At 34.5% G+C, this 19,506-nt stretch overlaps 1 protein-coding gene across 2 annotated transcripts; it reads left to right on the top strand.

The window, feature by feature from the left end:
- The first annotated feature begins 1,156 nt into the window (after window positions 1-1,156).
- LOC120279029 (dol-P-Man:Man(7)GlcNAc(2)-PP-Dol alpha-1,6-mannosyltransferase) lies at window positions 1,157-19,232 on the top strand. Of its 2 annotated transcripts, XM_039285864.1 has the most exons (20): window positions 1,157-1,253; window positions 1,357-1,442; window positions 2,000-2,041; window positions 2,136-2,181; window positions 3,373-3,459; window positions 4,430-4,485; window positions 5,167-5,284; window positions 6,174-6,232; window positions 6,971-7,042; window positions 7,871-7,934; window positions 8,043-8,146; window positions 8,669-8,740; window positions 9,552-9,638; window positions 9,728-9,795; window positions 13,727-13,795; window positions 13,876-13,958; window positions 14,474-14,573; window positions 15,489-15,554; window positions 15,762-15,855; window positions 18,902-19,232. In XM_039285864.1, exons 1-20 carry the CDS (start codon window positions 1,187-1,189, stop codon window positions 18,980-18,982), a joined length of 1,521 nt encoding a protein of 506 aa, XP_039141798.1. In that variant the 5' UTR covers window positions 1,157-1,186; the 3' UTR covers window positions 18,983-19,232. The 2 variants fall into 2 exon arrangements, with proteins under 2 accessions (XP_039141798.1, XP_039141799.1); XM_039285865.1 differs by lacking the exons at window positions 1,157-1,253; window positions 1,357-1,442; window positions 2,000-2,041; ... (1 more) ...; window positions 3,373-3,459; window positions 4,430-4,485 and adding an exon at window positions 4,509-4,966 and having other exon boundaries at window positions 5,127-5,284.
- The last annotated feature ends 274 nt before the right edge of the window (window positions 19,233-19,506 follow it).

Genomic DNA, 19,506 nt, shown 5'->3' with positions numbered 1-19,506 from the left:
GAGCCCATAATGCTTTACGAGTGGCATCAGTGGAGCCCATCTAATCTATAGACCGATAAATGATTTAAGATTCGGAACATCAAAGCCCATATGATCCGCTACATTTGGACATCAGAGCCCATAATGGCTCAATTTGTTGCGTTGTCCTCCTCCGACTCCCTTTGCCGATCAATAAGTTATTTTTTTGACTTTTTAGAACTTCAAACTTAAGATTGAATTTTTGGTTTGTTCTTCACACCGGCTACTGTTCATCTCTCCGCCACAACTCATCTTTCTAATGCTTGCAATCTGATCTGTGTTCTTTACTAAACTTTCTCCATATTTTATATAGCCTTGTTTGGATTGGGTTATTAAAAAAGTGTTTTTTTTTTTAGTTTAGATTAGCTTTTTAGTAAAGTAGAAAGTTCAGAAAAATAAAGCTAAAGAAAAAGCAGTTTTTTTATAAAGTTCTAGGTAATGACTAACTAAATTTGAAAAACGCTTTTTTGTTAATTTTCACTGACTACGCTTTTTTTGAAAAAGTCCCATACAGACAACGATTTTTGGTCAAAAAGTGTTTAACTATACAAACAACTATTTGTTTTCCAAAAGCCAAACCAAGCAAGACCTGTATTGTTATCACGGTAAAAAATAAGATAAAAATTAAACAAAGAGAGATTTTTTAATATAATATACTAATGTGTCAACTATTGGATAGCGCTAATGGCATGACACCAAAATATAAGGGGAGGTCATAGGTTCAAATCCCTCCCGGACAATATTGTTTATCGTAATGTTCATACACTGTTCACCCAGGATTTATTATACTATTCTTATATTGTACATACACTGTACATCCGGGTTCCTGTTCAGTACTATTTATATTTATATAAAAAGGACGTTTGTCGTCTATTATTAAAATATATATATATAATATATTAATGTAATAACAAAATAAAAAGATAAATAAAAATAACTTAAAATTTTTACAAGCTTGATATTCAAATTTAACTGATCTATGGAAGGGACGAGGGAGAGGGACATGACTTAATTTTATTTTTTAAATTTTTTAAAATAAATTAGTGATGTGTCAAATTTTAATTGGATGGGAAACCAGCTGATGTGGCACCCCGTTTGATAGAAACCCTCCTCTTTTCTCAGTAGGATATAGCGCGAGATCGAGAACTGGGGTTTTGAGCTCGGAGCCATGGCGACGAGAAGAAAACCCCATCAGGAATCGAAGGGATGGCTTTCCAAATTTGTGCAAGAATTCGGTGAATCTCTCCCATTCTCTATCATTTTCCCAACGATTCATGTATTCATCCCTCGATTTCTTGATTGCTTATGGTTTTAAGAGTTTTGAGGATTTGAATGCAGGTTGGGATGTGCTTCTCGGATCAATCGCGGCTTTCTATGTGTTTATGGTCCCATACACTAAGGTGGAAGAGAGTTTTAATGTCCAGGTACACCCAAAAACCCTATGACCATTTCTTGTGATGAAAGCCTACGAATTGTTCTCTTGTTCAATGATGCGTGTGTTTTATTTAGCATTGATTTTTTGTGGCCCGATTCTTGATTATTTTTGAGTTTCTAATTTTTTTTAAATGATATTATCAATTAATTGTTTCAAATTTAAAGTCCGAGAACTGCAGTTTCAGTAAAAGCAGTGGAAGTGAGGTGCCAAAATATTGGCATTATGTATATCAATTTGTTAATTTTACAACTGATTTTAATCCAGTTATACTCCAAAGGCAATGATGTCAAGCCTATCACCATCTTCTGGTTAAACAAGTTATTGAAGACATGATGTTCATTCTACACAGCTATCACCATGTTAAACACTTTCTCTATTTTGTTGTTTAATTTGACTAGTTGTAGATTATCTTGTGACAATTTTTCTTCAGTGTTTGAACTTGCTCCTCTTTACTGTCATGCTGCAATTGCATTTCCAATTTATATTTCCTGTTCTGTCGTCGATTATAATTTATCAACTGAGTGATGCTTTGTCATGTTTTTTCAGGCAATGCATGACATACTTTACCATCGTCATCATATTGGAAAGGCAAGATTATCAACTTGCTTCTTGGAACTAAGTCTATAGCAAGCTTCTTTATTTCTTGATAGCATACTAATAGTTCGATTAATTTATCTGACAGTATGATCATTTGGATTTCCCTGGTGTTGTTCCCCGTACTTTTATAGGTAATTCTTTTTTATGCTCGAGAAACACTACCTCACATACTTGCATGGTGAATTTATTTTAGATATGAAGCAACTATTTTTTTTTTTCTTTAGATCTGTTGTTGCTATTTGCTTTGTGACTTATTAGTGCCTTAGAACACATCAAATTTATTTCCTGCATCCTGTTTTTCCCCCTTATGGATTATTACGACTATTATTTTTTTCTTTGACTGAATCATCATTTTTCAGTTTTGAGAATTACTTTCTTCTTAATTTTTAGATATACTTTGAAGTGCATTGTTCATCTTTTCTTGTCTACCTTTCATTTAAACCATGTGCATTTGTCTGTTTTCTAAGTACCTATCATATTTTTGTAAGGTTTCAGTTTTATATAGCATCTGTCAGACCTTTTAGGTAAATCAGAGGTTATGCTTGCGACATAGATTAATATCCACTGTGAATGATAGTACAATTGTAATTATATTTAGATAGACCAAATATAGTGGGCAGGAAAGATGTTCAAAGACCTTTTTATGTCTTCACTTTGGCTCTCTTACCTTTGTTTAATTCTGTGCGAAAGGTTAGAAATCTTTTTCTAGGTTGTTTATCCTGTATAAGTTATTGCCTGTGTGCTATGTTGCATATGTTTGTTGAAATATGATTTCTAGAAGAGGCAGATTGTTGCTTGCATGTCTCTTGGTATACTGACACATTGCCAATAGTTGAGATATCTCATGCCTCCATTGTTTCAACAAGGAACAACAACTGTTTGAGGCTCATGGAGAATCATGTGAAAGGGTACCTTGCATTTTGTAACTTCATTTCCTTAAGAAAATTCAAAATTGTGCATCCATTTCTTAAAAGTAAAAAAATCATGCTATGCTGCTAGATTTCCTTGACTATCCTGGCCTATTTTAGTAGATATAACATTCATGTTTTCTCGTATTAATTTATCTATTTCTTTGGTTGCATCATGCATGTGACTGGGTATATCTTAAACCAGAAACAAAAGATGAACTTTTTTTGCCATTCTCAGTGAAGGGCAAGATAAATAACTTCGTGGCTTTTGATTTTCTATTTTGAGCCCTGAGCTTCGGTTTTATGTTAGATATCCAGTTAAAATTTCCATTTTTTATTTATTTTGTTTGGTATTTGATTTGACTATATTTGCACTTGTTTTAACATTGCTGACAAGGTACGTCTGTTATCCAGGTTCTCTTTTGGTGTCTATTTTGGCATCACCAGTGGTGTTAGTGTTGCATCTTTTGCATGCACCAAAGTTTTACAGCCTTTATGCGGGTATTCCCTTGTTATGAAAATTTTGATATTCTCACAAATTTTGATTCACATATTTGGATGTCTCATCAGTCCTTCTGCATCCTGAAGTAAATGTCATGAAAACACTTAGCCCTTTGAGTTTTTCTCAGAACGGATCTAGATGAACCAAAACTTGTCCATCTTAAGTGTTTAGTGTCCGCCTCTGTTAAATATGTGGATTCTAATACATTCATTAATTATTAGAAACTTTGTCATCATTTCATTACAAAATCTCCATGGGAATATTGTTGGCCTTGTAACTGCCAATATTTTCAGCCTGGTTCAATTATTCTTATGAGAACATGAGGTAAAGTATGTCAAGTATTTACAAAAGAAGTTCTTATGTTGTATTTTCTTGTATACAAAGTCAAATACTGCTATGGGAGGAAAATCCTTCCTAGTTGCAACTAAGAAAATTGTTATTTGTTGTCTAAAGTACCTTAGTAAATCATATTTATTTACCTTTTTGTGCTATTGTTTAAATTGGAGATCTGAAAATTTCTGATGCTGTCCACTTTTGTGTTAAAGAGGTGATTGTATTTAACTGGTTCTACAAATGGGAAAACCACAAAACATGTCCTTTCTCTTCATTTTCTTGATATTGTGGCCTTCTCCCCATGCCCTTTTGTGTTAAAAGAGGTGGTTGTATCTATATACAGGGCTTTGAATAGGCTAAATTTTCTATTTTTTCGCAAAATATTCGGTGATATTATTTCTTAAATGGTACTATTTATTTTATTGTAAGTGATTAACTTTATGATGGCTAAGCCATCTTATTTGACAGTGCAGTTACAATGAACCCAATTCTCGACATATTTCAGGAATTCTATATGTATTACCTTTCATAGAAGATGTTAGCTTCATAGAAATAGTTTTTTCCCTCCACCCTTTCTGTCTTTGAATTTTATCAGTTCAAAATGCTTTCATGCTTTTCTTGTCCTTCTGTCTACAGTCCGCTTGGTCTTAGGATGCATTACACTGTCAAGTCTCCGATCACTTCGGATTGAGGTAATTACCTTTTACCTTATATTTGATAATTAACATTAACTTTGATGAACCAGTATGACTCTCAATCAAATGCTTCTCTTTTTCATACAAATAACATTACATTCCTATTCTGGGGATATCAGTATTGTGGCTATTGCCAGTATAACAACATTGTTGTTCATATGCTGTACATTTTCTTGGTTAATGTTCCCAAATTTCATCCTTGAAAATGGTCTTTCTGTGCTCTGGCCCCTATGAAAACCATACACAGGCAACTCTTCTTACGTTCAGGTGAGTATACATTGTATCTAGGGAAAAATTTTCATGATTGGGACCTTCACTATTAACAGAAATAATCAAAATTTCACCTCATTATTACGCAGCTTTAATCCTTTTCTCAAGACATTTGCAGGTCCTAAATACAATTATGTTTAATAATGAAATCTTTGAGCAAATTTAGAGAGGCTGTCGACTACATTTATCATGTTGCTTGTAGTTTTTGGTTAGTCCTTTTCTTCTGTTTTTGGTGCTTTAAATCAATTCGAGAGCTCCTGAATTTCTTGTCCTCGTATTCATTATCAAACTGCATGCTATTAGACTTACAAATGCACAAAAGTTATGTTTTTTCATTAATCTGTTTACTTGCTTTTTCCCTCTTAAAGCTATCAAAGTATTGAAAAGGCTACCTTCATTTCCAAGCAGATAAGAAGGAAATTTGGCTACCATGTTGAAGCGTTCTTTGTTATATTAACTTCTGCACAATTTCATTTGTTATTCTACTCTACACGACCGCTGCCCAATATATTTGCTTTTTGTTTAGGTAATCAGTTTTGCGCTATATAACTAGCATTTACCTTACAGTGGTGTTTTCCATTGCCATGAACTGATTTTAAGTGCGTAACTTACATTTTACTAATTTGATTTCTGCCCAAATGCTGTGCATTTTTCTGGATTTATTGGCATTCAATTCTGAGGTTTACTATCTATCTCGTAAAGCTTGTTGTTTCAATAGTTGTTTTCGATTTGGTTGTTATCTTGGTTCTTCTGCATTAATTCATGGTGGCTTGAACCTTAGCCTTGGGTGATTTGCTCATTGCCGAATCAAGTTAACCATCATGTTGTTTACTTCTGGAGATGTGATTTGAGCTCTGAGGGAGTAGGGTGAACTCACACTCAGGCTAAATGTCTTGTGCTAGGGGGTGGGCTGTTTTTAGACATGTGAACTTTAGGAGTAGGGCTAAGAACTTGTACTCAGGCTATCAACATCTTGTGCTATAGGGTGTGGGCAGATGATGGCCATGCGATCTTGAGGAGTAGGGATTACAACTTGTTCTCAGGCTCAATGCCATGTGCAAGGACGTGGGCTGTTAATAGACATGTGATGCTGCTTGCAGTGGCATGTTATATATGTTGCTGTTCTTTTCTATTTGTGTGTGATCTCTGGTATGTGTAGGCAAATTAGGTGGTATTGGTTGTCATATCGGCATGCTTAATGGGGACCTCTTTTTATCTGTATCATTGCACATTTGGTCCCAGAATTTTGAAAATTGATTACTGGTTTTCCTTATTAAAAGTATCTGAATGACCGTTCTAGTGTTTTGGAGTGACCTGTTTTATTAGGTTTAGCAACATTGGAACAAGTACTAGCTACATACATTGCTTTCTATTTGCTTTAAGTGGCTACTGATTTTTGTTGTCTGCTGGTGCAGTTACCTTGGCGTATTCTTCCTGGTTCAGGGGAGATGCTTTGTCAACATTGAAATGTCTGGTACAATTTTTCTATTTTCTTATATAAGATAAATATAGAAGTAGCTGAAATGTGAAAAAAAATGAAAATATATCTGCTGAAATGAACAAGTTAAATGATTAATGTATGAGGCTATCTAAGCTCACATAGCCCTTATTTGGAGACCATGAAAAAACTTTTCAGGGATTTTGTTTTGTTTAGATTTAATTCATGAATTGATCATACATTAAGTAAGTTGCAATGTTCAAGATATAAAAGGCTCCAAGAACAATTTAGAAACTTAATACACTTTAGTATGATATCATTCACTCTATCAATCACACGCTCTGCACAAATGTTGGTATTCATGTCAGTGAAGTTTTTTCTTTTCTATAGCATATATGGATTGCATGAAATCCATGGATTTTGTTTTGTATAGATGTGATGTCAAAAGCTTGATCTCTTGTCCTCAAACTAGTACTCACAATAGAACGAGGCATCATGAACAATTTTGAAACTAACAGGTATAAAGCATCATATCATTCACCATATTAGTCACATGATTTGCAACAGTTTTGGTATTAATGTTGATGAAGTTTCTGTTTGTGATAGCTTAAATGGAACACATTAGTTTCTTGCTTTATGACCATCTACTCCAAATGCTGGTGTGTATTGTTTATTTATATGCATACTTAAAATGCTCTGTCAAGTACATTAGTTTTTTCCTGCCAATATCAATTTGGTCATCTACTCTGAAACACTTTGCTTTTTCAATGGCAGACCATTGCTACAGCTGTATTTAGATGTGATACTGTGCTGCTATTTGGAACTATTGGCATTTCGCTTTTGCTAGTATGTTACCTCAACATTCCTTTGAAAATTTCAACTGTTTTTACGAATCAAATTGTTATAGTTCATAACACGTGTTTTTCTTGAATGATTGTTGTCTTACATGTACAGAACTTTTGAATTCTGGCTGTTACTTTTACGTGCATCCATAAACAAATTAAACTATAATCTTGCTTTTTTTTTGTGTGTGTGTTGTTTGTTTCTGTTTTCAGTTGAGGTCTTGTTTTGCTGAAGGGAATGATGGTTTGATTGTCAGCTACTATAATTAGGATGTTCTTCACTGAAATACCTGCTTTAATGTTTTTCCCCTCTAATATTTAAAAGGTTTTTTTCTCAATAATTGTGTAAGGGTCAAACCTTAGATTCTCATATCATTTAATAGATAATGATCTTATTGTTTAGGTTGATGAAACTGAGAAAATACTGAGAAAAGACTTCATCTCACCAGATGCTTTCCACTTTCCATGTGACAAACTCACTTTCCATTTGGATGACAAAATAGTTAAGTGAAAAGTTTTAATTAGTCCTTAGTTAATTATTCCTACAAGCCTATAAAGGAAAGAAGCCATCTTCCTGTTAATATTTTACTGCATTTTTGTCTCAGGATTTTTTGATGAAACTCTAACCTTTTCTTTTCTAGCTAGTCCCTTAGATGGCTGTACTATAGAATAGCCCTGTTTGTCTATTCTAATCCCTTACATGGCTATACTATAGAATAGCCTTGTTACGTTGTTAATCCTCTATCTTTCTCATCTATATAAATTCAGTAAGTTCAGAAATATCTGATTCCTTGGTCCATGGCCCCTTTATACTTAATTTGTCCTTTTACAGAGCAAGTCAGTTTCAATGAAGGAAGCTATTAAATGCTGCATCAGTACTGCATTTCTTTGCATAGGTTAGCTTCATATTTCTAGCATTTATGATTGTATGAGTGGGAAGAGTTCACTGCTATTTCTGCTTATAGTTCTTTCTTCATCTGTGGTTATGTCTCATCTTTGTGCAGGTTTGACAATTCTGGTTGATACAATAATGTGGGGGAGAGTTCTGTGGCCTGAACTTGAAGTTTTCTGGTTTAACTCTGTTCTAAATCGGAGTTCAGAATGGGGTGTATCCTTGGAAATGAATACAAATATTATAACTTTCTGTTATGTTGATGCGTAAATCCTAGTTGTTAATTGTAGGAACTTCTAGATAAATTAAACTGCCATTTTATTGATATTCTTGAAGAACTATGTACACGGTTTTTTGTTTGAAATTTCACCATGAAAATGATCTATCAAATAGCATATTGTGGTTTATGTATCCGTTCGCAGTTATCCCTAGTTCATGCATAGATGGTTATATGGCCATGCAAATCACACTTTTTATTCTCTGGTCTTTCATTTACATTCATTCTTGGTCTTGTGCACATGTGACCTCTAACCTTTCACAACTATGTGCTTCAGCCCCTTTATGGCTTTTGTTAGCATGCCTTTTCTCCCCGTCATGAGGGAAAAATAACATATGGAACTTAAATTTTCTTTGCCTTTCGACTTAGTATACTTGTATTTGTTTTATTCTTTCTGATTCCATTGCTTGTTGCCATTTATTATCTGCTTCTAGTTTTCTTTGATTTTGTTATTGGCCTAGACACATGCATTTCACTGGTACTTCACTTCTGCACTTCCCCGATCTTTACTTGTAGCATATCCACTCTTCATGGTGAGTTGATGTAGTATAAAGTTTATTGTACTTTAACTCATAGTATTATTTAGCAATTCATGCCCGATGAACAGGAAATATATTTCGATGTGCCTTTTGAAATAAATTAACTTCTTAGTTCTGCTTGTAAATTAATGTGCATGTGATATTTAATATCAAAATCTGAAGGTTTCATTGAACATAATGGAACAGGTGAATAGGGAATGCAAATTGCTTTGCAGTTGATTGGTCGTTTATCTAATTAAAATTATTGGTTTGCTCTTTTAGTTGCCTAACAAACTATGCATGTGCAGTCTTAGAACTTGGCCATGAGGAAAATGAAGATTGATTGCTAATTTTCTTGTTGCTAACTTTTGAAGTGTCCTATTTATGCCCAGGTTTTGATCAAATCAGGCTATAATCTTCCTTTTTTGTATTCTTGTCTCAGCCTACCTGAGAAATTATCACAACAGTTCTTGCAAGATTTCCCTTTAATCTGAAACTTTTTTTACCCATCCACTCCTTTACTATGAAGCCAATACCAAAATCCTTGCACCATGATGTGTTACTAACTTGATTTGATTTTCTGTATATTGCATCATGCTATCCTATTTTGTCATTCTAGAAATCATTACAGGATCATTAGTTGATTCATGAAAGCATATGTGTGAAAACACATGCTTGCAAATTTATCTAGATAGTGTATTTTGCCTTGATTGCCACATTATCTGAGAATGTTAATATGCATGGCAACTTTATCTATGAAGTTTCATCATGTGGTTTTGGTGGCTACTCATCTGACTTATGAATTGACATTTTGCATTTTTTGAAGTTAGCATTGCTGCTTGACCGCCGACTTTGGCAGTACATTGTCCCTGTGTTTTCTTTTGTTCTAATTTACTCAAAACTTCCGCACAAGGTACATTTAAGTACTGTTACATGTAATTTAGTTGAAACTCATAATAACTAGCTTCAGAAAAATTATTATGCCTTTCTCTGTGACTGTAGGAACTCCGTTTCATTATAGGTGCTGTTCCTATTTTTAATGTAGCAGCAGCAATCACAGCCAGCAGGGTGTAAGTGAATTATTATTGCATTTTCTGTTATATGTCCTAAAATTAGAAGATGAGGGGAATGCATGTGGCATGATCTTAGTATAGTAGCACACTTGTTATTGATAATGCCTTCCTAGTAGTACACAAGTGTAATTTTTTCATTCAATACCCACCGATGATTTTGTAGAAGGCATTATCAATAACATGTTTGGTTCATAGTTATTAAAAGTGTGCCTCAGGCTCAAGACTCCCTAGTCTCCAGCCTAAACACCTTGGAGCCTCAATGGCGTGGGTAAAAAGGCGCCCAAGGGGGCATGCCTTGCCTTGAGGCTCGAGGTGATTTGAGGTGTGCCTTGGTAAAGTGTAGCCTTTTTTCTATTTTATTTTTAAATTTTAAGTCTAAGAGCTTGATAAATTTGAGCCATTAGATGATCATCAAATTAAATCTCAACTTTTAAAAATAAAAGTTTTTTTTTCCCAGTTTTTAAGAGCTAGATAAATTTGAACCAGTAGATGATCATCAAATTAAATCTTAACCCTTTAAAACAAAAGGGATTTTTTTTTTTAGTTTTTAAGAACTGGATAAATATAAGCCATTGGATAATATCAAATTAAATCTCAACATCCACTTCAAGTGTTAGGCCAAGTAAAGTGCAAAAAAGGCCTTTTGATAATTGAAAAGGGAAGCTTATTTATTCTTTTGGATTTAGAGATGAGGGGTATGAATTTGACAAAGAAGAAGAAGAATATCAAGATGATGATGATGAATATGAGAGTGAGTGCAAGAATAATGATGAAGCTATTGAACTTGATAGCGTTTAGGATTTCCTAGTGTAATAGTATTCCTTAATAGCAGTAGAATAGTAGTAAATCGTAATCGTAATAGTATTTCTTAATAGTATAGTAGTGTGATGACTTTTTTGCTACATTGGTGATATGCTATTTCTCTCTCTATATGTTTTATCCAAGTTTGAACTTTAAACTTTGATTTTTCTTATTTTATGAAATTTTAGTATTTATTATGAATTTTATGATTTTTTAATAATTCTTTTAAACTTTTTTGCTCGTTGCTTTGCAAAAAAGCGCTCTTAAGTGTTGCACCTTGCGCCTAGGCGATTTGACCCTTTAAGTGCCTTGGCGCGCCTTGCACTTTTAATAGTTATGGTGAGGTTTTCTTCCATGTCATTACCTGATGAGATGCACTATGACATAGCAATTCAATTGATTATGACCACAATTAGTTCATTAAGTCAATTTTTTATCTATGAGAATATCCATTTGTTTCTTATTTACATTTTTTTAATTATGAAAATGCTCATCTCAAAAACTTGGTCGACTGTGTGCAATCCCACAAGTATGCGGATCATCAAGTAATACATCTCGTGCGAGCACGAGAGGGTCATATTCCCAAGGGCCCGAGAATCTACTCTTACTTTCTCTTTGCAATGTTGTTTAACCTACAAGTCCGAATGTGATAGAGAGAATACTAAGAAACAAAGTAAATGCAAATAAAATGCTAACAACGAAGGTAAAATACGGGGAATAATCAGGGCAAGGAAGTGGTCATGGATGAGGATCCCCTCAGGGGCTACTAAAGTGTGTAGGATGCTAAAACTAACATGCCAGTGGCCAGTTGGACTGAGAAAACCCTAGTTTAGGCCAACCTGATGGTCACGGCAATTAACACCTGATCCGGTACGAGTATTGGATACGGAATCGCTTCCGCCCAAATCATCCTATGATTGCAATGGGAATGAGTGGTTTTCTTAAGTTAGGGTTGAAACACATGCTAGTACTCATCCCTAGAAATCGAGGGGTACAAATACCCGATGGTCACGGCGTACTTATACGTATATCCCTTTCAAGCTTGGTGAGTCTAATACTATGGCAATAGTCATGCAACCTAGTACTACCTAAGAATTGATACACAGAATTCTCATGCATCCAAGGAATTAAAATACACCAAACATGGATCACAACCAAGCCAAAATGCAGTATATAGATCAAACATCCAAACAACACAAGTTCATCCCCAAGGTTCATCTACATCCGGTGACCTTGGGGGTTTAGTTGTTCATAGTCACAAAATACACCAAAAAAGTCATGAAAATAACTAAATAAACCATAAAACAACTCCCTCAAGAGATGGAGGCCGGAGAAGCTTCCAAAGACGCCACTCAAAGGAATGGCTTTCCGTCATCTTCAACCTCTCAAAACCAAGCCCTAGGAGTAGATCTTGCTCCAAATCACGTTCTCCTCGCCAAATCCGCCGTGGAAATGCCCTCAAAACCCTTCTTCTTCCTCAGATCGGCAATGGTGGTGATGAGCTTCAAGAAGGAGGTGTCTCTTCTTCTGTATATTGAGAGTGAGGCCACCCGTAAGCCATCCCGAAGCCACTCTTTATAAGCATCATTAGGGCATTTCTTTGAAGAGGAGACGCCCCCTTCTTGAAGCTCATCACCACCATCTGAGGAAGAAGATGGGTTTTGAGGGCATTTCCATGGCGGATTTGGCGAGGAGAGCGTGATTTGGAGCAAGATCTACTCCAAGGGCTTGGTTTTGAGAGGTTGAAGATGATAGGAAGCCATCCCCTTTGAGTGGCGTCTTTGGAAGCTTCTCCGGCCTCCATCTCTTGTGGTAGTTGTTTTATGGTTTATTTAGTTATTTTCATGACTTTCTTGGTGTATTTTGTGACTATGAACAACTAAACCCCCAAGGTCACCTTGACCTTGGGGGTGAACTTATGTTGTTTGGATGTTTGATCTATATACTGCATTTTGGCTTGGTTGTGATCCATGTTTGGTGCATTTTTAATTCCTTGGTATGCATGAGAACTCTGTATATCAATTCTTAGGTAGTACTAGGTTGCATGAGCATTGCCCTAATATTAGACTCACTAAGGGATGCACGTATAAGTACGCCGTGATCATCGGGTATTTGTACCCCTCCATTTCTAGAGTTGAGTACTAGCTTGTGTTTCAATCCTAGCTTGAGAAAACCACCATGCCCATTGCAATCATAGGATGATTTGGGCAGAAGAGATTCCATATCCAATACTCAAACCGGATTAGGGGTCAATTGCCGTGACCATCAGGTTGGCCTAAATTAGGGTTTTCTCAGTCCAACTGGCCACTTGCATGTTAGTTCTAGCATCCTACACACTTTAGTAGCCCCTGAAGGGATCCTCATCCGTGACCACTTCATTGCCCTGATTATTCCCCGTATTTTGCCTTCGTTGTTCGCATTCTATTTGCATTTACTTTGTTTCTTTGTATTCTCTCTATCACATTCGGACTTGTAGGTTAAACAACATTACAAAGAGGAAGTAAGAGTAGATTCTCGGGCCCTTGGGAATACGACCCTCTCGTGCGGGTCTCGTGCTCGCTCGAGAGGTGTTACTTGACGACCAGTATACTTGCAGGATTGCACACGCACACCAAGTTTTTGATGCAAAGGCTGTTACTATCGCATAGAGACTTAAAACCATAGAGACTTACAAGGGAAAGTATTTATACTTCCAATGTGTTTTGTGATAGTCTTGGCTTATAGCTGCTTTGCAATCTGGAAATGCTATATGTTTCACAGTATTAATTAATTTCAGCATAAATTGTAGGATTTCTCTCAAAGATTTTGTAATTTTAAGTTGAGTGGTTTCTCTTGTTTTTTTTTCTCGGGAAAATGATTTTCTTTTTTTCTTTTGCCAATTTTATTTTGTAGGTTATTTATCTATAAAAAGTAAATATACAGGGGAAAATTCTTTTGAAGCTAAGATATGCACCATTAATTATCAAAAGGAAAACATGAAGAAAATCATTATTGTAATTTTCAGCTTATACTTGTTCCTTTTATTTAAACTAGTAGATAAATGGAGTTGCAGTTATTATTGAAGATAAGAGTGTATGAAGGATGAGAAGACAGTATTTGTTGATAATTTTGCTTCTGAATGTTCCAGATATAACAACAGGAAGAAAACTCTTTGGAGGTGGCTTTACATCGGAATGCTTGTCTCCATTCTTATTAGGTTTTCTATTAAATGTGTGGTCTTTTTTTTTTTTATATTGTTGCCTATCATGTTTCCTATTCTCATTTATGGTTGTTTAGTCTAGGATGCTCCATTGTGACATTCATGGCATCTTATGAAAATTATCCTGGAGGTTATGCTCTAAAAGCTCTACATCAGTCTGGTAAATTCACTTTATGCCTATCTGTCTTTTTTACATCTTACCCAAGTAAATTAAGTATTTCGGCAATTTATTAAACATTTGTGGCTTATTGCTTGGAACCATTAATCAGCAATGACTTATATGTATGGTTCTTGTGAAATTTTTTCTGATGCAATGGTCTTTTATTTTGGCTTTCTAGTGATTTAAACCTTTTTACAAGCTACTTTTTTAGCATCGTTCTCATGATCTTAACATATGCTGCTTTTGCACTGGCTTAGGGTTGTGTGAACCGGAAGTTATGGCTTAAGGCTTGTTCTATTTTACGAATGAAGTGCTGATTGTTGCAAGCAGTTGTGTTACCATTTTAATTGTTTTTACATATATTAAGGAAGATTTTATACCAGCCATCCCAATTTGTCTCTGAATAAACATAGTATTTATTGAAAATAAAATAATATATACCTTGTTGTTGATATTGCAATTCTTTTAATAGTTCATTGAATGTTTTTTCATTAACCAATTGGTATTGATATCAGTTGGGACAACGAATACAACAATGGACAGGCGGGTTCATATTGATTCCTTTGCTGCAATGAATGGTGTATCCCGTTTCCTTGAGAATAACCCTCCATGGAGGTATGCTTCTCTTGCTGCACAGCTGATAGATATTCTGCTTGTTGGGGGAGGGATGTATAGGTGATCTATATATCTGTATATTTATTGTATATATATATTGTGAGTAACACATTTTTATTTGCTTTGATAGAACTTGCTCTCTTATCCTCAATTGATCATGTGCAATCATAACTTATAGTAAATTTCATGAATGCTCTTTTGCCCTAGTTTCTTCTTTAGGTCATGCATTCCCAACTGCACTAATAGTGAAGCTGACTAGAGAAGAACATTAATATGGATGTTCTACAAAATGAAGAGGAGATTGACATGGACCTTTTGATTGATTAGAGTCGCACTTCATTTACATGACGTCTCAGCTTTTAATTCTGCTGCAATGAATATGTCCACTACAACCTAAATAAATTGTTTCAAGTAAAAAAAGATGATACAAGTATTAACAATAAACTGTAAATTGTTCTCTTAGTGCTATACAAGGAAACTTTGAGTGCTTCTCATATATGTTTAATACAAGCAAAAGTATGAACATGTCCTTTGACGTAACCAAGGACCACATAAAGCAGTTGAATTACATTCATCATTTGGTTTGCTGAATAACTAGAGGGAAAGTTCCTATCAACATCGTCGATGGTCATTTGTGTAATCTGGTAACTCCCTGATATGATATCATTATTTAATCATGTCCTAGAACTACTTTATGGTTCAGTAGTTTTCTTTTCTGATTTTATTATTGTATCTTGGACGCAGGATTCTTGAACCATATTGAAGGAATTTTTCTAGTTGTTAATCTTCCATGTTTCATGTTTTGTAGCTTTCTGACGTCATTTCTTTGTCTTATTTTGTTCATAGAGCCATAAAATACAATTCTTGTAGTCTTTTTACAGTCTTTTTTACACTTTTTTTTCAACTCAAAAACAGGTATTCAAAAGAAGAAGGGATTACCTTGGCAGAGTACCATACCAGAAATTTTACCTACTTGCTAAGGTGAATTTTGACTTCTATTCTCAGTTAATCATAACTTGATGCAGATTTCCTCACAAGTTGTTGGCTTGGTTTCATACGAAAATGTTGGGTTGTACACTTATATACAGCCTTGCCGCATGTCTTCTAATGTTTTAGCCATTGTAAGACCTTTGATACTGTATTTGTCCTATATTTCATGACTTATTTTTCCTTTATTATCATGTGCAGTGAACATTCAAAAATTGATGGCTTCCAATGCTTATTTTTTGTTGATGGATTCTCAAAAGCCCGTCTTCGAATTGGTTTTCCACCAATTATATTGGTAGGTTATTCTCATTTCAATATTGCTTCAAGTAATCCAATAAGTCGCATTGGATTTTTTTGTTTTTTTGGTTATTCTAATTCCAGATTTCACAATCTTACTAATTGAGAAATGGCTGCTCCTTTTTCTCTTTTTGGCTTGTGTACCCCTGCCCCAAATGGATAATTGGTAGTATACCCTTATGGCCAGAAGTTATCTAAAAAAAATTTATAGGAGGGTCCCAAACTATCACTTACTCTTTATTGACCCAAATGATCACCCAACTATTTAAGTGTTCCTATTTTAGTCACCAAACTATAAAAGTTTTCAATTTGGTCATCCAACTTTGAAAATATGTTCAATTAGGTCACTCAAGCTCACACCGTTAACGATGTGCTGACATGGCGATACATGCCACCCATTTGCCATAAAATAGGGCAAAATACCTGGATTGTCACCCAACCATTTGAGTGTTCCTATTTTAGTCACCCAACTATAAAAAATTTCAATTTGGTCACCCAACTTTAAAATTATGTTCAATTAGGTCATCCAAACTCACGCCGTTAATGATGTGCTGATGTGGCGATACATGTCTCCCATTTTTCGCCATGCTAGCACAACCTTATGGCATAAAATATTATTTTTTTCTAGTTCAAGTTACCATGTGGCTTAAGTTACCACGTTGACATTCACGTGGCATGGAGAGCCACATATATAAACTGTAATATATTATATTTTAGAGAATTAACTAATAACAGCATTTGAAAACAAAAATTGCATGTAGCGAGTGAATTTTATTAAAAAAATTGCATCAACATGAACTTTAACAACTTGCAGAAAGTTCATGTGCTGCTTCACATAAAACAATTAGGGTGCCCAAATAATTAAATTAAAAAAAAATACATAGAAAACTCTTTATATCTCTAAGCCAATTGCAAATTTTGCCATTCATTCTAAACTTAGCACCAACGTTAGAATAAGAATGATAGAGGGAAATCGTCTCCTTCATTGTATACACAACTTTTCTTTTTCTTCGTTGGCAGCATCATTTAGTATCAACATCCAAAGTGGCATTATGATCATTGGTGTGGGCAACCCTCATCATCTTTAAGTTTGAAAAGGGAAAAGAAGGAAGAATGATAAGGGTTAGAAGTATTCTCTATACTTCTTAACAATGAGGTTTTAGGATTTTGAATGAAGAATGAAAAGGGAAAGAAGGAAGAAAGATGAACATCGGGAAAAAAAAGTAAAAATAGGGAAAAGCTCTTCATGCCACGTGAATGTCCACGTAGGCGTCCATGTGGCAACTTAAACCACATGGTAAATTGAATAGAAAAAAATAATATTTTATGCCACGTGGTTGTGCTAACATGGCAAAATAATAGGTGACATGTATCGCCACATTAGCACATCGTTAATGACGTGAGCTCGGATGACCTAATTGAACGTAATTTCAAAGTTGGATGACCAAATTGAAATTTTTTTATAGTTGGGTGACTAAAATAGGAACATATGAATTTTTGGGTGACCATCTAGGTATTTTTACTATTTTTATGCCACGTGGTTGTGCTGACGTGGCAAAAAATGGGTGACATGTATTGCTACGTCAGCACACTGTTAACGGCATGGGTGTGGGTGACCTTATTGAACGTAATTTCAAAGTTGAATAACAAAATTGAATTTTTTTATAGTTGGGTGACTAAAATAGAAACACTTGAATAGTTGGGTGACCATCCAAGTATTTTACCCCCTTTTTTTTTAAGGGTCTGTTTGGATTCGCTTCCTTTTTAAAATGTTAATTTTGTGTTTTTTAGATGTGTTATATGTTTTAAGTGCTTAAACTAATTAGTTTAATTTTTTGCATAGTTGCATGTCTTATTAGTTAAGCATTTTTGTTTAATGTTGCATGTTTGTGTGAATGTGGAAGCACTTCCAAAGTGGTAAATTACCACTAAACTGAATTCTCTTAATACTTAAAATAACCAAATTCTAAAACTCAACTAAGAGAAGCACGCTTTGAGTAAGAACTCATTTAGAGATTTTCAAAATTGAAAAGAGAAATTATAAAAAATCTATTTTGATCTCTAGTCTTTTTCTATAAGATGAAGAGAATATCTTTCTACTCATGCTAGAGGGGGAAAACTTGATTACTTGTCATCTATCAAATTTGCTTTGCCTAGGAACATTTAACTTCTTCAATAATGAAGCAAGTATTATGTTGCTATAAAATCTCTTAAACTATCCAAGCAGAGCTCAGCTTGAGAACTTGCTAGAGAAATCAAACTTCTCTAATGAACAAGTAGCAAAATTTGAACACAATTAAAGAGTAATATAACATGAAAATTTGAGAACTAGAATCACAAAGAATGTCACCCAATTCCGGTGAGGTTTAAAGTTGATTGCTAGCGACAAGATCTCAGTGTCCAGTTAGGCTTCAAGGAAATTGGGAGCCTTCAAACAAATTGAAGAAGAAAGTGATATATTAACTTTATATACGGATATGGTGGGGAAAACCTTTTTCTGTATCGGCATTTTGGTCACAGAAATATTTAATCCAAGTGTTTTTTGTACCTTTAGAACTGCTTTTCAAAGAGATAACGATCACCTTACTTATCAGAAAGGCAACAAAACACTTTTTTTTTTTTCTTTTCTTTTTTGTGTTTTTGCTTTTTCCCCCAAAAAACAATCCAAGCATGCACTTTTGTCTAAAAAAAACATTAATTTTAAAAGTTAAGTTTTTATTTAAGAAAAATAAAAAAAAGACTCTAAACAGGGCTAAGTTGACTTCTATCCATGAGGGTGTGTAAGCAAGCAAATAGAAGTGTTGTGTGGGGAAATACAAGTAAAAATAATTTTCATTAGGGTATATAACTGTATAAGCAATGATTGACTTTTATATGAATGCATAACCATATTTTTCAATAGAAAAATCATCTGTGCAATGGTAACTGGTAAGCCAACACTAGAGGAGCTTAATTTAGTGTTGTTCAATTAAATCAGAATACTTTAATGTGCATTTGATTATGCCTCAATTGTTCAATTGTAACTGCTTTTATTTTGACCACAGCTAAGGGAACCAAAAGTGTTTGTCCATGGTAATATAGGACATGAAGATATTGCCCTCTCAAACTGGCCAGGCTGCCTGTGATTATCATTATGGATGCATTGGCCCTCAGTTCAGAGAAACTTACAAAGAAAAGTCAGTGTTTTATTTTTAGAAAATTTTTGATTTTTATCCATGAATCCATTACAATGAATTATTCAATCCTCCAAAGTGCTGTCATATATTATATTTTTTATTTATAGGTTATTATGGAAATCAACATCATATTTATTTATGGGGCAACCTTATTAATGTAACTTTAGGGACATATATTAAACTGTTTGTTTGATGAACATTCTTGTTCTTTGGAAATCTTAGATTTTATTCTCATTCTAAGACGTGCACAAGAGTAGATATGGTTTTCCTCTAGTTTTCAGGTTGTATCATGGATGACACAACTGAGCCACAACCGGTTGAATCATTCCACTGAACTTACATCTGATGACTAAGTATGTTGATATTTTTGAAATCCTAGTTGGTTTCTAGTCCAAATTTGTTCCTCATTTTTTGTCCTAATTTTGTTGGTGATGTTATTCTTTACAGGGATTTCTCAACCATGGCAAGATTTT

The sequence above is a fragment of the Dioscorea cayenensis genome, chromosome 16, assembly GCF_009730915.1.
Source record: "Dioscorea cayenensis subsp. rotundata cultivar TDr96_F1 chromosome 16, TDr96_F1_v2_PseudoChromosome.rev07_lg8_w22 25.fasta, whole genome shotgun sequence".
Lineage (NCBI taxonomy): Eukaryota > Viridiplantae > Streptophyta > Magnoliopsida > Dioscoreales > Dioscoreaceae > Dioscorea > Dioscorea cayenensis.
The sequence above is the reverse complement of the archived record's forward strand: the minus strand, read 5'-3'. Positions and strand labels throughout refer to the sequence as shown.

Bases quoted from the DNA above. Each gene is read 5' to 3' on its own strand.
- LOC120279029 (XM_039285864.1), top strand. From the start codon at position 1,187: ATGGCGACGAGAAGAAAACCCCATCAGGAATCGAAGGGATGGCTTTCC. The intron at 2,182-3,372 runs GTAATTCTTTTT...TCTGTTATCCAG, and splicing joins TGTTCCCCGTACTTTTATAG to GTTCTCTTTTGGTGTCTATT. The intron at 13,959-14,473 runs GTAAATTCACTT...TATTGATATCAG, and splicing joins AAAAGCTCTACATCAGTCTG to TTGGGACAACGAATACAACA.